The 15785-nt window shown below is 39.4% G+C and overlaps 1 protein-coding gene across 5 annotated transcripts in view; it reads left to right on the top strand.

Annotated features, from left to right (window-relative positions):
* Positions 1–15785, top strand: part of Fgf13 (fibroblast growth factor 13) — a 516319-nt gene that overhangs the window by 442437 nt on the left and 58097 nt on the right. For 4 of the 5 annotated variants that reach the window (XM_058576056.1, XM_058576057.1, XM_046435342.2 and 1 more), the window contains 2 exons: positions 3525–3635; positions 9598–9701. In XM_058576056.1, the coding sequence (XP_058432039.1) occupies positions 3525–3635; positions 9598–9701 (215 nt within the window). Of the gene's footprint in view, positions 1–693; positions 1603–3524; positions 3636–9597; positions 9702–15785 lie in introns of those variants that run through there. The other variant, XM_046435343.2, reaches the window with a different exon arrangement.

Below are 15785 nucleotides of genomic sequence, written 5' to 3'. Positions count from 1 at the left end.
GGAAACTGCAGATGGGCCAGAGCTTAAAGATATTTCCCAAATACTGCCTATGGTTCACGATCCAGCTCTCCGCTTGGATCCCAAAGTCAAAACCCACAGCTTAGGGGGCGCAGAAGAAAAGCAGGGTTCGGACCGCACAAATTGGCATAAAATGAAAAGTCAGCAAAAACCACTGGGTGGCAGCGTGGTGTGCGGGCGCAGCGCTGCAGTGCCTGCTGCTGCCGCTGCCGTGGGGGCTGAGCCCGTCTGGGAGCACTGGCCTCCTCTCCTGAATGGCTACAAGTGTCGCCATGCAAAATATTTCAGTGGGGGTGGGGGTGTTGGTGAGCCTGAGCCTGGGGCTGGGGGTATGGTGAACTTCCAGGGGCTCCAGCCCGCGCACAGTCTGGCCCGCTAAGAGTCAAACACTGAGGGAACACCCCCACCCTGCTCCTCCCCGCACCCAATCGCGGAGCAAACCCCCGCTCCTTCAATCTAACTACCTCATCCCGGTGCCTCCTCCATCACTGTTTCCTCCCGAAGCTCCTTTCGGGAAAAGAAGAGGAGAAGCCTTGGGGCGATGGGGCAGAGCCCAAGCCCCTACAGGTGTTAGCTCCAACAGCCCGCCGGGGACTTGGGGGGTGGGGGGCAGCCGCGGCCCGGAGCCAATGGGCTCAGCGTCAGGAGGCAGCGAGGGAGGGGCCGGCGAGGGAGGGGGCCCTAGGGAGGCCGTCGCGCTCTTCGGGAGGGTGCCTGCAGCGACTGAATTCCTGTGCTGCGACTGTGCCGCGCCCAGAGCAGCAGCAACAGCGAGGATGCGAGGCCATTACCTGTTTGATCCCAGCCGGGAAGCCGGCACGGGCCAACTTTTCCTGATTATCAGGCCAAGAAGTTGCAAGGACTAGTGGAAGACTCGGAGGGGCCAGGACCAGGGCGCGCTCCCCCGCGCCGCCTCCCCCCTCTCCGGCCCCCGCGCTCCCGGCCTCTCCCGCCTGCGCGCTCTCCCTCCGCCCACCCGCCTCCCTCCTCCGGCCCCCTCCAGCGGCACAGGGCGGGGGGGGTGCCGCGAAACTCCGACCCGAGCCACTTGGACTCGCACAGTGTCCTCGGGGCTCAGGGGCCGAGCGCACACAGTCGTGCAGGTCTGCCTCCGCCTGCCAGTCTCGCCTGCGATCCCGGCCCGGGGCTGTGGCGTCGGCTCGGACCCAGGCAGCCAGCAGCCCGCGCGGGAGCCGGACCACCGCCAGAGGAGCTCGGACGGCATGCTGAGCCCCCTCCTCGGCTGAAGCCCGAGTGCAAAGAAGCCCGGGCAAGCGCAGGCTAAGGAGACCAAGGCGGCGAAGCGCGAGACAGCGGGAGAGCAGCGGAGGAGAAGGAGGAGGAGGCGAACCCGGAGAGGGGCAGCAAAAGAAGTGGTGGTGGTGGGCGTCGTGGCCATGGCGGCGGCTATCGCCAGCTCGCTGATCCGTCAGAAGAGACAAGCCCGTGAGCGCGAGAAATCCAACGCCTGCAAGTGTGTCAGCAGCCCCAGCAAAGGGAAGACCAGCTGCGACAAAAACAAGTTAAACGTCTTTTCCCGGGTCAAACTCTTCGGCTCCAAGAAGAGGCGCAGAAGAAGACCAGGTCGGAAGGGGCTTTAGGAATTTTCGTTTTTTTTCCCCCTGTACTTTATGAGTGTGGAGGGGTTTAGGGGGCGGGCATGGAAGCGTAGGTGAGTTGTCTGTAGCCCATATTGTGTTGGTGAGACTACCTAGCCCGTGTGCGTGCAAGGCAAGGCGATTGCTTTCTTGCCTCCTTCGTAACAGTAAAGAGCTTGCTGCATTGCAACTGCCCTGGGACAGGCGGACAGGCGCAAAGCCTGGGGGCATACCCTGCCCAGGAGGCACGCCATCAGCTTCAGACGTGTCGCACATGTGTGTGCATGCCTGGTGGGCGCTGGGAAGGCGTGACCCAGACATGGCTATCGTGTGTGTGTGTGTGTGTGTGTGTGTGTGTGGCGTTGAAATTGCAGAAGTGGAGCTGGGCAGACACCATTGCCTGCTCCCCTTGGAAAACCCAGGGAATCCCTCTCTTCCTTGATCTCTGCCTGTCAGACCCTTCCCCTACACCTTCCGTCCCCAAGGGATGTGGGCTTCCGCTGTCTAGGCATTCCATTTCTTTGATTACTTTTATGCTTTTCGGGACAGACTTGTGGTGCAGCTTTCAAATGTTTGCTGGAGGAGAGGTAGGGTTTCTAGAACCTTGCGGCAAAGAGCTTAGTAATAGCTAGTAAAACTGTGGTTACTAGCTATTAAAATGCAAGATTGAAGAGGGAGTTTAAAGTCATGGCTAGATTGTGGGTCCTTTTGAACCATTTCAGTGGTAAGAGTAGCACGATATTCTGGTGACAGGATAATTCAGATAGCTCTAGGTGTCAGGTTGCGTCAAGGTAGACCTTCAGGGGAACAAGCAGTTTGTCATTCTTAACTGAATGTTTTGCAGTATTTTCTTACCTTTTACTAGGTAAATATTACAGCAAATCAGACTTACTCATCAATCTATTATTTCTTTATGTATTCTACACACCCCTGGATGGAAATGCAGGCATACATCTTCTGTTTGCACAAAGTTTGTAAAGCATTAGCTGTAAATTAGGCTTGTTTTAAAGAGGCTTAAGCGGTTGCGAAGTATGATTATGTGGCTGGAATAATCACATAAATATTTCAGCGCAGGTGTCTGTATTCAATAAAAGCAAATTTTGGATAACACGGCTGTTATTGGTAAATTAGTCTCTTGATTATGGTAATTCATAATTGAAAATCATTTTAATTAATAACCCATGTTTTGGGTAGTCATATTTCTGATATTAAATCTGAAAATAAGTATGAACTAATTTTCTTTCTTCCCCATTAACAACAACAACAAAAAAAACTTGCTCTTCTCACATCCGTTTTCCTTAACAGTAATTAATATGATAGGGCATGATGCTGGTTGTTTTATCTCCCCCTCTTTGTTTTGTAGGGAAGCCTCAGTTTTCTAACTACAGATCCTTTGATGGGTTCAAGGTTATTTTTGCTTTTTTAACATTCTTAGAATAGAGGGGATTATTTATTCAAATTATGGTAATTCTGAAGGAAACCTTTGCTAGTGGGTTTTTGGCCCTTGGTTGGCAAACAACTCTAAATAATCCTTATACTTTTTTTCCTTGCACATGAAAGGCAGCACATTGTTAAAAAGGCAGAATGTACCATTTGCCAACCCATTCGAATGTTCAATCAGAGTAAGTCAAAGGACACGGTTTGAGACACTGTGAATGCTGTCAGAAGCTTTAGGGCTTTACCAATGTTCCAACACTCTGAGGTAGAAATGAAATATTTCTTCAGTGGAGAAGCATAGAGATTTAGTCTGAAACTTGTAATTTGTTTTCTTCTTCTAGAGGATTCTTTAAACATGTCATTCAACCTTTTGCACTAGAATTTGTAACTAAGATTAGAATTTCAAATGGAGTCTTTTCAACTACATACGCACAATCCATCAATTGATTCAAATCATTGTTCTCTTTGCAGAGCCTCAGCTTAAGGGTATAGTTACCAAACTATACAGCCGACAAGGCTACCACTTGCAGCTGCAGGCAGATGGAACCATTGATGGCACCAAAGACGAGGACAGCACTTACAGTAAGTGACCACTAAATAAATAATATAATATGCCAGCATACTGTTGACTTTGTGTTCTTTTTATTTACTTTTTCAGCAAAGAACCCTCGCTAAATCCTTAGGTGAATGTAAAATATGATCATACCATATAATCCTGTTTACACAGGTTCACCTACAGGAAGTCGAACATGAAAATATCTAAAGTAGTGAACTTGAGCAAATAATGTTGACACCATCTGAAGAATGATCAAATGTCATCTCCATGGTAATCTAGATAGATTTATGGCTGTCCTTTAGATTTTATTACTTTTTTCCCCACAGAAAATTGACTCACCCACACACGGATCCTGAAATAGCATGTTATCTCTACTCTTAAGAACTGGTCTTATCCCAAGAGGCAGGAGTGGTTTCATACCATGAGAATTCATCATTTCAAGCTTTCACTCCTGCTCCCCCCTTCACACACACAGTGATAGACCTGAGATTAATTGGGACCTTAATGTGGAGAGACCTCCACAGGTGGGTGAAGGATTTTTTTAGTACTTTATTTTAAAAAAAATTTAGTTGTAGATGGTCACAATACCTTTATTGATTTTTTTTTTAATGTGGTGCTGAGTATTGAACCCAGTGCCTCACACATGCTAGGTGAGTGCTCTACCACTGAGCCACAACCCCAGCTCTAGTGCTTTATTTTTAACTATGGTTGAGGGGCTGGGGCTGTGGCTCAGCGGTAGAGCGCTCGCCTAGCAAGTGTGAGGCCCTGGGTTTGATCCTCAGCACCACATAAAAATAAATAAATAAAATAAAGGAATTGTGTCCAACTACAACTAAAAAATATTTTAAAAAAAGAATTAACCATGGTTGAAATAAAGCCCAAACTGGAGAACATAGTGGTGAACCCAAAAGGAAACACATCAAAAATAACAGCCATTTCATTTATAATTATTGGAAAAAGGTAATCTCAAGATGTTATATAACCTTGGATCACCGATATTTGATTTATTTAGAATAATAAAAACATAAACACAAAGTGCAACCTTCTCTTCCATATGATAACTGGTGTTTTCTTACAGTTTACAGATTTCTGCAGATCTATGGAATGCTGCATACAGCTAAAACACTTGGTTCTCACAATTCATGCTCTGTTCCTCAATTTGTTTTGAATTTCCCTCAGACATAGATAATTTCCAGAAATATTCCCATTGTTGGCTGAGAAAACATCCAAGCAAAGAAGGCCTTGTTCTTAAGGAATACTCTGCAGCTTTTGAAGAATTTGTGTGGCTGTAGACAGCAAAGCTATAGACAGCAAAGCCTAGACAGGGGTCTTTTAGGAATGCTTCCCGGGCTGATGGGAAAGCCATGACCTCAAGAGGAAGTCACTTTTAATTACCCTTGAAGTCAGTTCTGTTGGTTCTTGGGATAAAGAATCTCCATTGCATATGGCTCTTCCCTGTTTTGCAAAGTGCTCTCTGTGTTGTGATATTAAAGTTTTATAATGAATCTTAGTTTCAGTTTTATGCATACTCTTCTATTTAAAGCAATTAGTTAAGTGTAACTGGAGGCCTTTATTATTATCAAATAACAGACATTAGCACTGTAATAAACTATTCCCCAAAATTACGTGTACAGATTAGTATTTGGGTAAGAAATTAAGGCTTATAAGCTGCTCTGTTTTCCAGAGTGCCTCAAGAAAATGGATCTGTTGGGCATTATTAAAGGGAAGCTCGTGATTAGCTACCAATGAGCCCTTCTCAGTCAAGTTTTCTCCCATCTATGTTTAATGTCTTCTCCAGGCCCAAATCAGAAGAAATATTTTGGATCCAGTGTTCACATGCATTTCCTGAAAAGGAATTTTTTTTAAAAAAATAGATGATTCATTATGCTGTCTCTTACTAACAGCCTTTATGCCAAACTCATCAAGATCACACTCTATGTAAGCTTTTTAGGAGATCCATGCCACATGTGCTCACACACACACACAGACAAATCAGGCTCCGATTCTTACTATGGATCTTTAAATCACATAGTGGGTTTTACTCTTCTATCCCTACATATGCATAGCTCCAGCCTTTGGTTTTCTTATAACTCTTGACTGGTAAGTGTGGCATTTCCATATACTAATGATATTGGAAGGCTTTTAGATAACATAGCTTGATAACGAGAATCTGTTTTTAGTCAGATTAAAGCAAAAACAGGTAAGTCAGCAAAGGTAAGTATTAATATCTCTAATATGATGCATACTGATGGAAGTTATCTCAAAGGAAATAGTACTTCAGTGAGACTTGACTGTAGCCTTAATGCTAAGTAACCAGAAGCTAGAAAGCTAATTTAGCTTCCCCGGTGAGAATATCACGCAGTATAAACCATCGTGAAACAAGAGTATTTAATGACTGAAGTGATCTGTCACAATGGAAATATTGCCATCCGAATTGACTTCCTTTTCTTCTAAATCCAAGCAATTTTCCTGGCATTATTTTTTTTTAATTTATACCATATATTGAACCCAGAGGCACTCAAACTCTGAGCTACATCCCCAGCCCTTTTTATTTATTTATTTATTTTTGACACAGGATCTTGCTAAGTTGCTAAGGCTGTCTTGAACTCATGATCCTCCTGTTGAAGCCTCCTGAGCCTCTGAGATTACAGGCGTGCCTGGCACTAATTTTTAACTAATTATTTAAATGAGTGGAACAAGAATACAAGTTGTTTTTCTTCAACTACCACTCATTTATAGTGTATTTCCTTAATATGTATTCTGGTATTACATTTATATTTTTCTTTTCCTAATTTTCTTTTTTATCATGATTTTCTCATTTAGTTCAATTTAATTGATTTTATATTTTTTAAATTCTGATATGGGAAGCAAGATCATGATAAAACAAATCATTTAATGTTTACCCAGACATATTCAATCCTAAAACATGTTTGATATTATTCATTCAAGCCTACCTTATGTAGATTTATTACAATGGTAAATGTCAGTCCAAGGAAATTTCATCATGAACAAATCAGCCATTATAAATTATGAATTTTTCCCCTGAAAAGGAAAAGATGATAAGCATTTCATGACTATGATACAATGAAGGCTATTTTTAAAGGATAGTTTGCCCTTTCTCTTCAAACCTGCTATAGTGTTACCAGCTCAGTGTGTCGTGTCTTTGTGTCTTTCCAATCTACATTAAAATATGCATTTATTAATTACCGTCTTTTGAGAAATGGACATTAACTCAATCAATAAAGAAGCATGGTTTTACTGCTATCTTCTACAAACACTAAGTGCCAACTAGGTGCACAGCTCCAAGAAAATGATACCTTCAGGGTAGAATGTGTTTTTGTGTAGATACAACATAGAACAAATAAGAACCAAGGAAGCTTCTATTTATTAAAAACTTCTTCAAAACTTTAGCTAAAATGGAAAAAAAATGATTTTAGACCTTTAATGAATGTGTATTAGATACACAAATGAAATCAATTCCTTTCTTCTCAAATTTAGAATATTTTCATCCTGACCAAAAAAAATCTTAAGTCTATGATGAAGTACTTCAGATTTAGAGAAACCAAGGCATATAGAAAGGTAGTGATCCTGTCCAAGCTTACCCCTACTGTAACTTCTTTGCATTTTTATCTGGAAAGCCTTTCCCTTTAAACACATTTGAAGCCAACTCAGGTTATGATCTATTTTGAATGTATAAGTAAAGAAAAATATTGGATTAGTATGAGCAGGACTCTAGCATTTGCTGTTCAAAATTTCTTTTTTGAGTATTGGGGTTTTTTTTTTTTTTTTGGAAAAAGACAGACTTCATAAAAATATATAGTACATAGTGAAATTTTTATTTTCTACCACACAGTTAGTCCCATTTTTCAGGTAGGATTGCTGATGCTGTTTGCTTCTCTTTCCCCTACAGTTGTCTGGTGTTTTAAGTTTAAGCATTTTTATTAAATTTTTATTTTTTAACTGTAGTTGGACACGATATATTTATCTTATTTATTTTTATGTGGTGCTGAGGATCCAACCCAGGGCCTCACACGTGCTAGGCGAGTGCTCTACCACAGAGCCCCAGCCCCAGCCCAAGTTTAAACATTTTATTGCTCATTAAAGCCCAAATCAGAGGGTTGTGGAACAAGTCAAACATCAAGTCAATCTCAATTTCTCTTTCCATTTCCCTCTTTTTCCCCAACTCTGCTATTTCAAGCTGCATTGAGAAAATTTAAAAAGGTTGAGAATTTTATCAAATATGATGTTATTGAAATAATTCTGAATTTCATTTATAGTTCTACATTATCAATTACTACCTCCAAATGCATTTTCAGACATATTCTGGTATTACAGATGTCAAGCAGTATATAGTGTTTAAAGCTTCCAAACCAAACCTATATAAATGCTTTTATTCACATTTTTTACATCAAAAATTTAAAGTATGGGCTTTTATATTATGGAATTGTGATCTATTACTTTACCAAAATATGTTGTGTTTTCACCATACAGTTTGCTATCAATCCACAAATGTGTATTGAACACCTTGCTGTGAGCAAGGCATGGTCAATAGAGATATGACGTGTAGATGACAGTCCCGAAGATATCAGACTTCTTGCCTGTGCATTGCTTTGTCGACTATAACATGAGATCCTGGCTTGCAATCTGTGCAATTACTTTCCTTTACCTCACATAACAGAAGGGCACAGCTTTTAATGTGATGAGCATTGAATAAAGTGCCATCAGTGGCATGTGGTAGGAACACTTGTATTTTGAACTGTACAATATGTCCTAGCTCCTCTTTGGTAACACCCTGGTTTTAAGAGAAAGATACACTGTAGGCTCACCAAGGAATACTTAGTTCCTCATTAATATTTTTCATCCATATTACCCCACCTACTGCAGCAGAATATATATGCACAGAGAAACGTGTTTCCCCCCAAAAAACCTGCTCTTACCCATGAACTGAATTCTTTACATTCTTGTTCACAAAAATAACAGGCTGATTTATCATCCTTGAGAAAATTACAAAACAAGGCAAAAATCATCAACATTAGTCTATGACTCCTGAGCGAAAGGTGCATAGGCTATTTTCAAAAGATGTGTGTGGCAAGCACTACGTTTTAAAAATGTACTGTTTTATTTTTATTCACAGTGTGGGAGGGAGTAGACAGCTGGTAGTGGGAGGACACCCACTGGTTGTCTCTAGTGAGTGGTGTGTGGTTGTGAGGAGAGCCTGGGTGTAAGTTTCACGCAATCAGACCTTCAGGTGGGGGCAATGAAGGCCTCATTGGCACCACTCAGCTGCCCACTTGCAACTCTTTTGCAGAAAAAAAATAAAATAATAAAATACACCTCTCTCAAATTCATTATTTTTATTCCTGTAACCTTTGCTCTTAGAGACTAAAAGCTAAGAACCCTCTCAACTCTATCTTGGAAAATGTCAGTTCTTTAAGAAATACTACTCTGGGAATATAGGACTGCAAGATGACTTTTTCACAAGACCTAAATTATTTTGGGGTTTTTGCATTGAAAATCATACAGATAATTTAGATGAGGGCATTGGACTAGTATTTAAAAATCTAAGAATCTCTCCCTGACTGGTAGATATTAACTGTGCCTGTGCAGATTTCAGTAACTATCTGGGAGAGCAGTTTGAAATCTCACTTTGTGGAGGATGACACTGTTTAGTATACAGACCAATTCCTAGAACTAGATCATGTTCCCCAGAAGCGTCAAGATTCTCCACCTCCAATAGTGTAAACCCCATAGAATTGGGACAAAAGTCTTCTATTTCCCCTTTTATCTGAGAATGTATAGTTATACTCCATGTTAAGTGACTATACCCATAAATCAAGCATACAGAAAGAAAAAATGACCATCTGTATCTAATTATCTATCTTCACCAAGTTCACACTACTTTTGGAGAATAAAGTAGTTCTGCTAGAAATATTAAAAGCTATGGAATCCAGAATATTAATGTTGTTTTCACATTCTTTTAAATTTCAGCTCTGTTTAACCTCATCCCTGTGGGTCTTCGAGTGGTGGCTATTCAAGGAGTTCAAACCAAGCTGTATTTGGCAATGAACAGTGAGGGATACTTATACACCTCGGTAAGCCTCTGATTGTGCATGTTTTGGCTATTCTAGTTTTCACCTGATATGAAAGAAAATATGTATGTGTGTTAGTTTTCTGTGACTGTGGCAAAATACCTGAGAAAAACAACATTAGAAGGAAAGATTTACTTTGGCTCATGGCTTCAGAGGTTTCAGTCCATGTTTTTTTTTTTTTTTTTTTTTTTTTGTCTCTGTAGTTTCTATGCCTTTGATAAGGCAAACATGTTAGGGAGGATGTGGCAGAACAAAGCTGCTCATTTCATTGTGGCCAGAAAGCAGAGGGGGGCGGTGGGCAGACAGGCAGACACTGGGGATAAGCCATAGTCCTCAAGGTCACACGCCCAAGGATCTACCTCTTCCCACTAAGCACCAACTCCTAAGTTTCTACCATCTTCCAGTAGTTTGTTAAATTATGAAATTATCAATGGGTTAATCATTTTGGAACCCTGATTCAATCACCTTCCAAAGACAAAATCTCTGAATACTGCCATCATGGGGACCAAGCTACATGAGCTTTTGGGGAACACTTTCAGGTCCAAATCATAATAATGTGCAGATTTCTGTGGTGAGAAGAATCATGTTCTTGATGGAAATACATAATTGGAAGGATAAATTAGTTTCCTGTGAAAATCATATCTCTTATTGATTAACCAATGTGAAGCTAACATGTTTAGAATAAATTAAAGATTTACTGGAAAGTTGTACATACAGTGCCATTGGAATGTCATGGGCTATGGGAATAAATGATCTCTCTTGCTTTGCTTCTTTGGAAAAGAAAGCCATTTCTTAATGCAGTTAAGCATATTTATCCATTTTTACTCCTAAAATAATTAATGATATATCTCCCTCAGATGAACTTTAGGACACAAAGACCAGTTCTAGAAATACTTCTAGAGTTTTGTTAACTGTTAAACTAGTACATGAATGGCTGTCTGCCTATACTTACTTTCAATTTTGTAAATTTTTATTTCAATTATACAAATTTGTGGGGTATAATATGATAATTGAATATATGCATACAATGTGTAATGGTATAATCAGATAATGAACATTTCCATTTCCTTAATAATTCAAATTGTTCTGATTAACACTCAATTACTGTATATATTTATAGAGTATGGTGTACTATTTCAATGCATGTATATAATATGTACCTATCAAAGCAGGATAATTTGTATTTGTATCTCAGACATAATTTTGTGTTTGGAGCCTTTGAGTTCCTCTCTTCTTATTCATAAAACATACATTTTAAGTACCATTTTCTGTCAAGCACAATTCAACCTCTCCTTACATACAAATTCTTGCTTGACTTTTTCTTACAAGTTTGGAGTGAAAGATGTAAAAAATGGAATTTTTTAAAGGTGAATTTAATATATAGTCTACAATTCAATCAGGAACATGAGGCCAATTAAGCTTTTTGACAAATGTTTGACATTTAAATATGAAGCAAAACTTGTACAAAAGTTAGGATTTCATTCATATCAGTAGATCTATTTTCAGATACAGGAGACCATTTAATATGTGAATTATTTTGTCTTTATTTTCAATTCTTATATTTTAATAAAAGGAGGGGGTATTTAAGAGGGAAAAATTTGTTTGTCAAACTTCCCACCAGTTTGCCCTAAAGGAAATTATTATTATGACTATAGAAATCTATTTCTAAAACAGCAGGTAAAACACTTACCTGCAATCACTTTTGTTCTCTTCTGTTCCCTGAATTTATTTCCAAGCCAGGCACATAGAAAGGTTCTTGGAAGACATGGTAGAAACCAGAGGCCAGGATAGGAAAGAGGGGAGAAAAGAGTTAGTCCACAAAGGGCTTATTTATTTGATTAACCCAAGTGGTCCTTTTCATGCTATGGAAAAAGATTTTGATAAGAAAGATAATTATCAGCTTCAAATTCTGGTCTCTATCTGCTTTCCTATATCCATCTTCTCATTACTTAATGAATACAGGGATTTTATTCCTCTTACTAAATGAAAGATTTGAAAGTATTGTAAACTTCATGAAATCTGTCACTTTCTTAATACAGTGCTATTAAAATAAATGATAGGAAAAGGAATTTATTTTTTTAGATTTGTACATTGAGGTAAGATAATTTTATAATGAAGGATTTTCAGTAGCCTCCCTTAGATCAACAGGACCAGAGGCAAAGGTAGGTTTCTAATAAAAGAACGCTTTCAAAAACTTATATGCTTCTGCAATCTGTACAATCAGAAAAATGAGAAATTATACCCCAATGATTCAAATGTGTGAATTGTCAAGATCATTGTAATGTCATGTGTAGCTAATAAAATAAATAAATAAATAAACTTATATGCAGGCACAGGAAAGAAATGGAACATAATGGACAGTAAGAAGGCAAATGCCAGATGGCATAGGAAATAATTACTGGTAAAGCATTCAGAATTTCACTGGGATGTAGTCCCCATTATGGTGCTGTGATGAGAAGGACAGAGTAAAAACAGATCTTGCAATGGTATAATTTTTCTAAACTCACATTTGGCAAATAATATTTAAGAGTGGGGAAATCACTTACATTATGCCGTATGTGAGGTTCCCCCACTCAAGGAAATGAGAGCATTCAGTATTAAGTTTAGGGATCTGATATTGGAAATGTATTGTCTACCATTCAAATTTACCATTATTCCAACAAACTTGTAAATGCCAATGTGAGCTCATTTCTTAAAAAACGCTTCCCAGCTGATGGGTATGTTAATGCACATCTGTAAGCCCAGTAATTCAGGAGACTGATCAGGAATAATGAGAGTTCAAGATCAATCTCAGCAACTTAGCAAGACCCTCAGCAACTTAGTGAGACCTGTCCCAAAATAAAAAAAAAACTAAAAAGGACAAGGGATGTAGCTCAGTAGTAAAGTGTTCCTTGGGTCAATCCTCAGTACCAAATGAAAGAAAGAAAGAAGGAAGGGAAAAAAAGAAGATAGACAGTCTGGGTTCCCAGAGGAATCAACACTGTAGATTTGTGAGTTTCCTTTTTATAATGTACAGGATATTAGCAAAACGTCAAACATTCTGTATATATTCCCTATTTAGGAAAAGAAGCAGTAAGTAAGCATTTCCTATAAAGGAAAACAAACTGTTTTTATTAAGAAGAAAATATGCCTGGTTGATGATTCAGAAATTCATATAGGAAGAAAATATTCAAATTATTCTACCCAAGAAAGAAATCCAAATCTTCTCCATGACAAATGTTACCATTGCTCCCATGACTTGTGATTGATTATGGCTTAGAGTCCCTATACCATGTTGATCACCATCCTCTGTGGATATTTCATTTTCTTGTCATCTTATTTAAAATTTGAAACCCAAAGTCTATTAAGATAGAGTTCTATCCTAATGACTTCAGCAACTACATGGCTAGCACCAAAAAGCCCAGGGAAATGCCATGCTTCATCAAGAAGTAAAGGCAACCAAATGTAAAGGATCACTCTTCCCTTGCATAAAACCATGGCACTTCTTTTTTTTTAACATTTATTTTTTAGTTGTAGTTGGACACAATACCTTTATTTATTTATTTATTTATTTATTTAATCTGGTGCTGAGGATCAAGCCCAGGGCCTCACACATGCAAGGTGAGCACTCTACCGCTGAGCCATAACCCCAGCCCAAATCATGGCAATTCTATTACAGATAATACCATGTTCAGTTTTGTTATCTGCCTTTTAGCAAAGAAATAATAGGACAGGACAGTGACTAAGAAGAAAGCAAAAATAGTGAAGGAAGCAAGGGGCTACTGATGAGGGTAAGTAGAATAATGCTGTTAGGAAGTTATTGCAGATAATCTTGGTGAGAAATGACTGTGTTGCTGAAGTGAAAATGACTAAAAGGAAACTGATTGCTCGAGATTTTTATTAAGAAGGAAATATGCCTGGTTGATGATTCAGAAATTCATATAGGAAGAAAATATTCAAATTATTCTACCCAAGAAAAAAATCCAAATCTTCTCCATGATAAATGTTACCATTGCTCCCATGACTCGTGATTGATTATGGCTTAGAGTCCCTATACCATGTTGATTATAGCTTAGAGTCCCTATACCATTTTACCCATGGTGATCAACATGGGTAAAATCATCAGGATTTATTGGCTAATTGTATTTGAAAAGAATGCAGGATTACCACATATGGTTGAACATGTATTGTTGCCATTCACTGCATGGATGGAAATGAAGTGTTTACAGGTAGTGAGTTAAACAAATTTGTACAGTAGAGCTCAGAGGGTGTTCAAAGGTCATGAAGGAGATGGAGAATTTGACCTTTGGCATTTGTTTTGATGGTAAAGTTATTAACTAAATGGGAATAAAGGAGGAAGGGCAGATTTGAGAAAGAAGACCGTTGGGTACAGCTTGCAAAAGATATTTGAAAATGTGGACCTAGCACTTGAGAAAGGGACTTCAGCTAGAGATAAAATTAGAAGATATCATATGTAGGTGGTGCTTGATTCCATGGGAATGGTTGAGAGCATATGTAGCATAAGAAGAGAATAGAATTGTCAAATAATATTAGGGAATACTAGCATGGAAGCATCCAGGAGAGAAAGAACTAATTATAGCAGATATATTGCAAAAATTAAAGGGGAAGAGAGTATTAGAAGAGTCAACCATGTCAAATGCTTCAGAGAAAACAAAAACCAAGAACTACGAATTTACCATATGAATGTCTTTGGTGATGTAGATGAAATCACTTTCAGTGGAGTAGTAGGAACACAAGCCAGGCTTCAGAGGATAGAGGAGGGAAGGAGAGGAGAGGAAGAAGAGGCAGCAAGGATAGAATTCCTAAGAGAAAGGGAGACATGGTGAGTACACAGGGTTCAGGAAGGCTTTGAAGGTTTTTTTGTTTAATAAGACACATGGAAATATTTGTTATGTAAAAGAAAGGAGCTAGCAGAGAGAGATTGATTAAAGAAATAGGAAATGGTATTCTTTATGGGGCATAGCTCCAGAGTAGATGGGAGAGTGATGGAATTAAGAGTATAAGTAATGAGCTGGGGTTGTGGCTCAGTGGTAGAACATGTGTGAGGCACTGGGTTTGATCCTCAGCACCACCTAAAAATAAATAAAATAAAGGTTCCATCAACAACTAAAAAAAAAAAAAAAACGAACATTAAAAAAAGAGTGTAAGTAAAAGGATTAGAATGATCTTTGAGAAGAAGGGTCCCTCTTGTGGTAGAAGGCAAAGATGATGACAGATGCAGATGTAGATGTTCTTTCTGAGTCTGCTGGCGATGCACAAGGAAGTTGAAGGGTTTCCTGCCACACAACTTGCATTTTCCCACTGATGTACAACAAGAGGTCATCTGTGAAAATCAGAGGCATAGGGATAGCATTTGGTGAAGAATAGCTATTTTGGGAAAGGAACAAGGAAAAGGGTCTAATAACCAGGCATGGAGAAATCCAGGCCACTACGTATTTTTGTAAATAAAGTTGTATTAGAAGAATACAGTCATAAATATTCATTTTCCTACTGTCTTTGTCTGCTTTTATGCTACATTAGCAAAGTTAGATAGTTGTGACAAGACCTTATGGACCACAGAGCCTAAATTATTTACCAAATGACTTGACCCTTTATCAAAAAATGTTTGTTGACTCCTAAACTCTTTCTTTGGTGGGGGGAGAGGTACCTGGGATTGAACTCAGGGGCACTCGACCACTGAGCCACATCCCCAGCCCTATTTTGTATTTTATTTAGAGACAAGGTCTCACTGAGTTGCTCATCTTTGCTGAGGCTGGCTTTGAACTTGAGATCCTCCTGTCTCAGCCTCCAGAGCTGCTGGGATTACAGGCGTGTGCCATCACACCTGGTGGACTTCTAAACTCTTATTAATAAGACAGTGTGTTCTCAGCCTTACTTATCCATCAGAATCACCTAGGAACCTGTAAAAAAAATGCCATTCCCTGTGCTATACGCAGACGAATTATATAGGAATATCTGAGGGTAGGGTCTATTTTCTAAAGCTTCTAAGCTGATGTGTATATGTAGCCTGTGTTGAAACCACAGATCTGAGGCTAACAAAAATGATAATGCAATAGCATTGAGCTCCCCTCATGAAGTCAGAAACCT

This window comes from Marmota monax, unplaced genomic scaffold, assembly GCF_021218885.2.
Source record: "Marmota monax isolate L192 unplaced genomic scaffold, Marmota_monax_Labrador192_F-V1.1 WCK01_AAM20220418_F8-fsc00261, whole genome shotgun sequence".
NCBI lineage: Eukaryota > Metazoa > Chordata > Mammalia > Rodentia > Sciuridae > Marmota > Marmota monax.
This window is presented reverse-complemented; position numbering and strand designations above follow the sequence as displayed.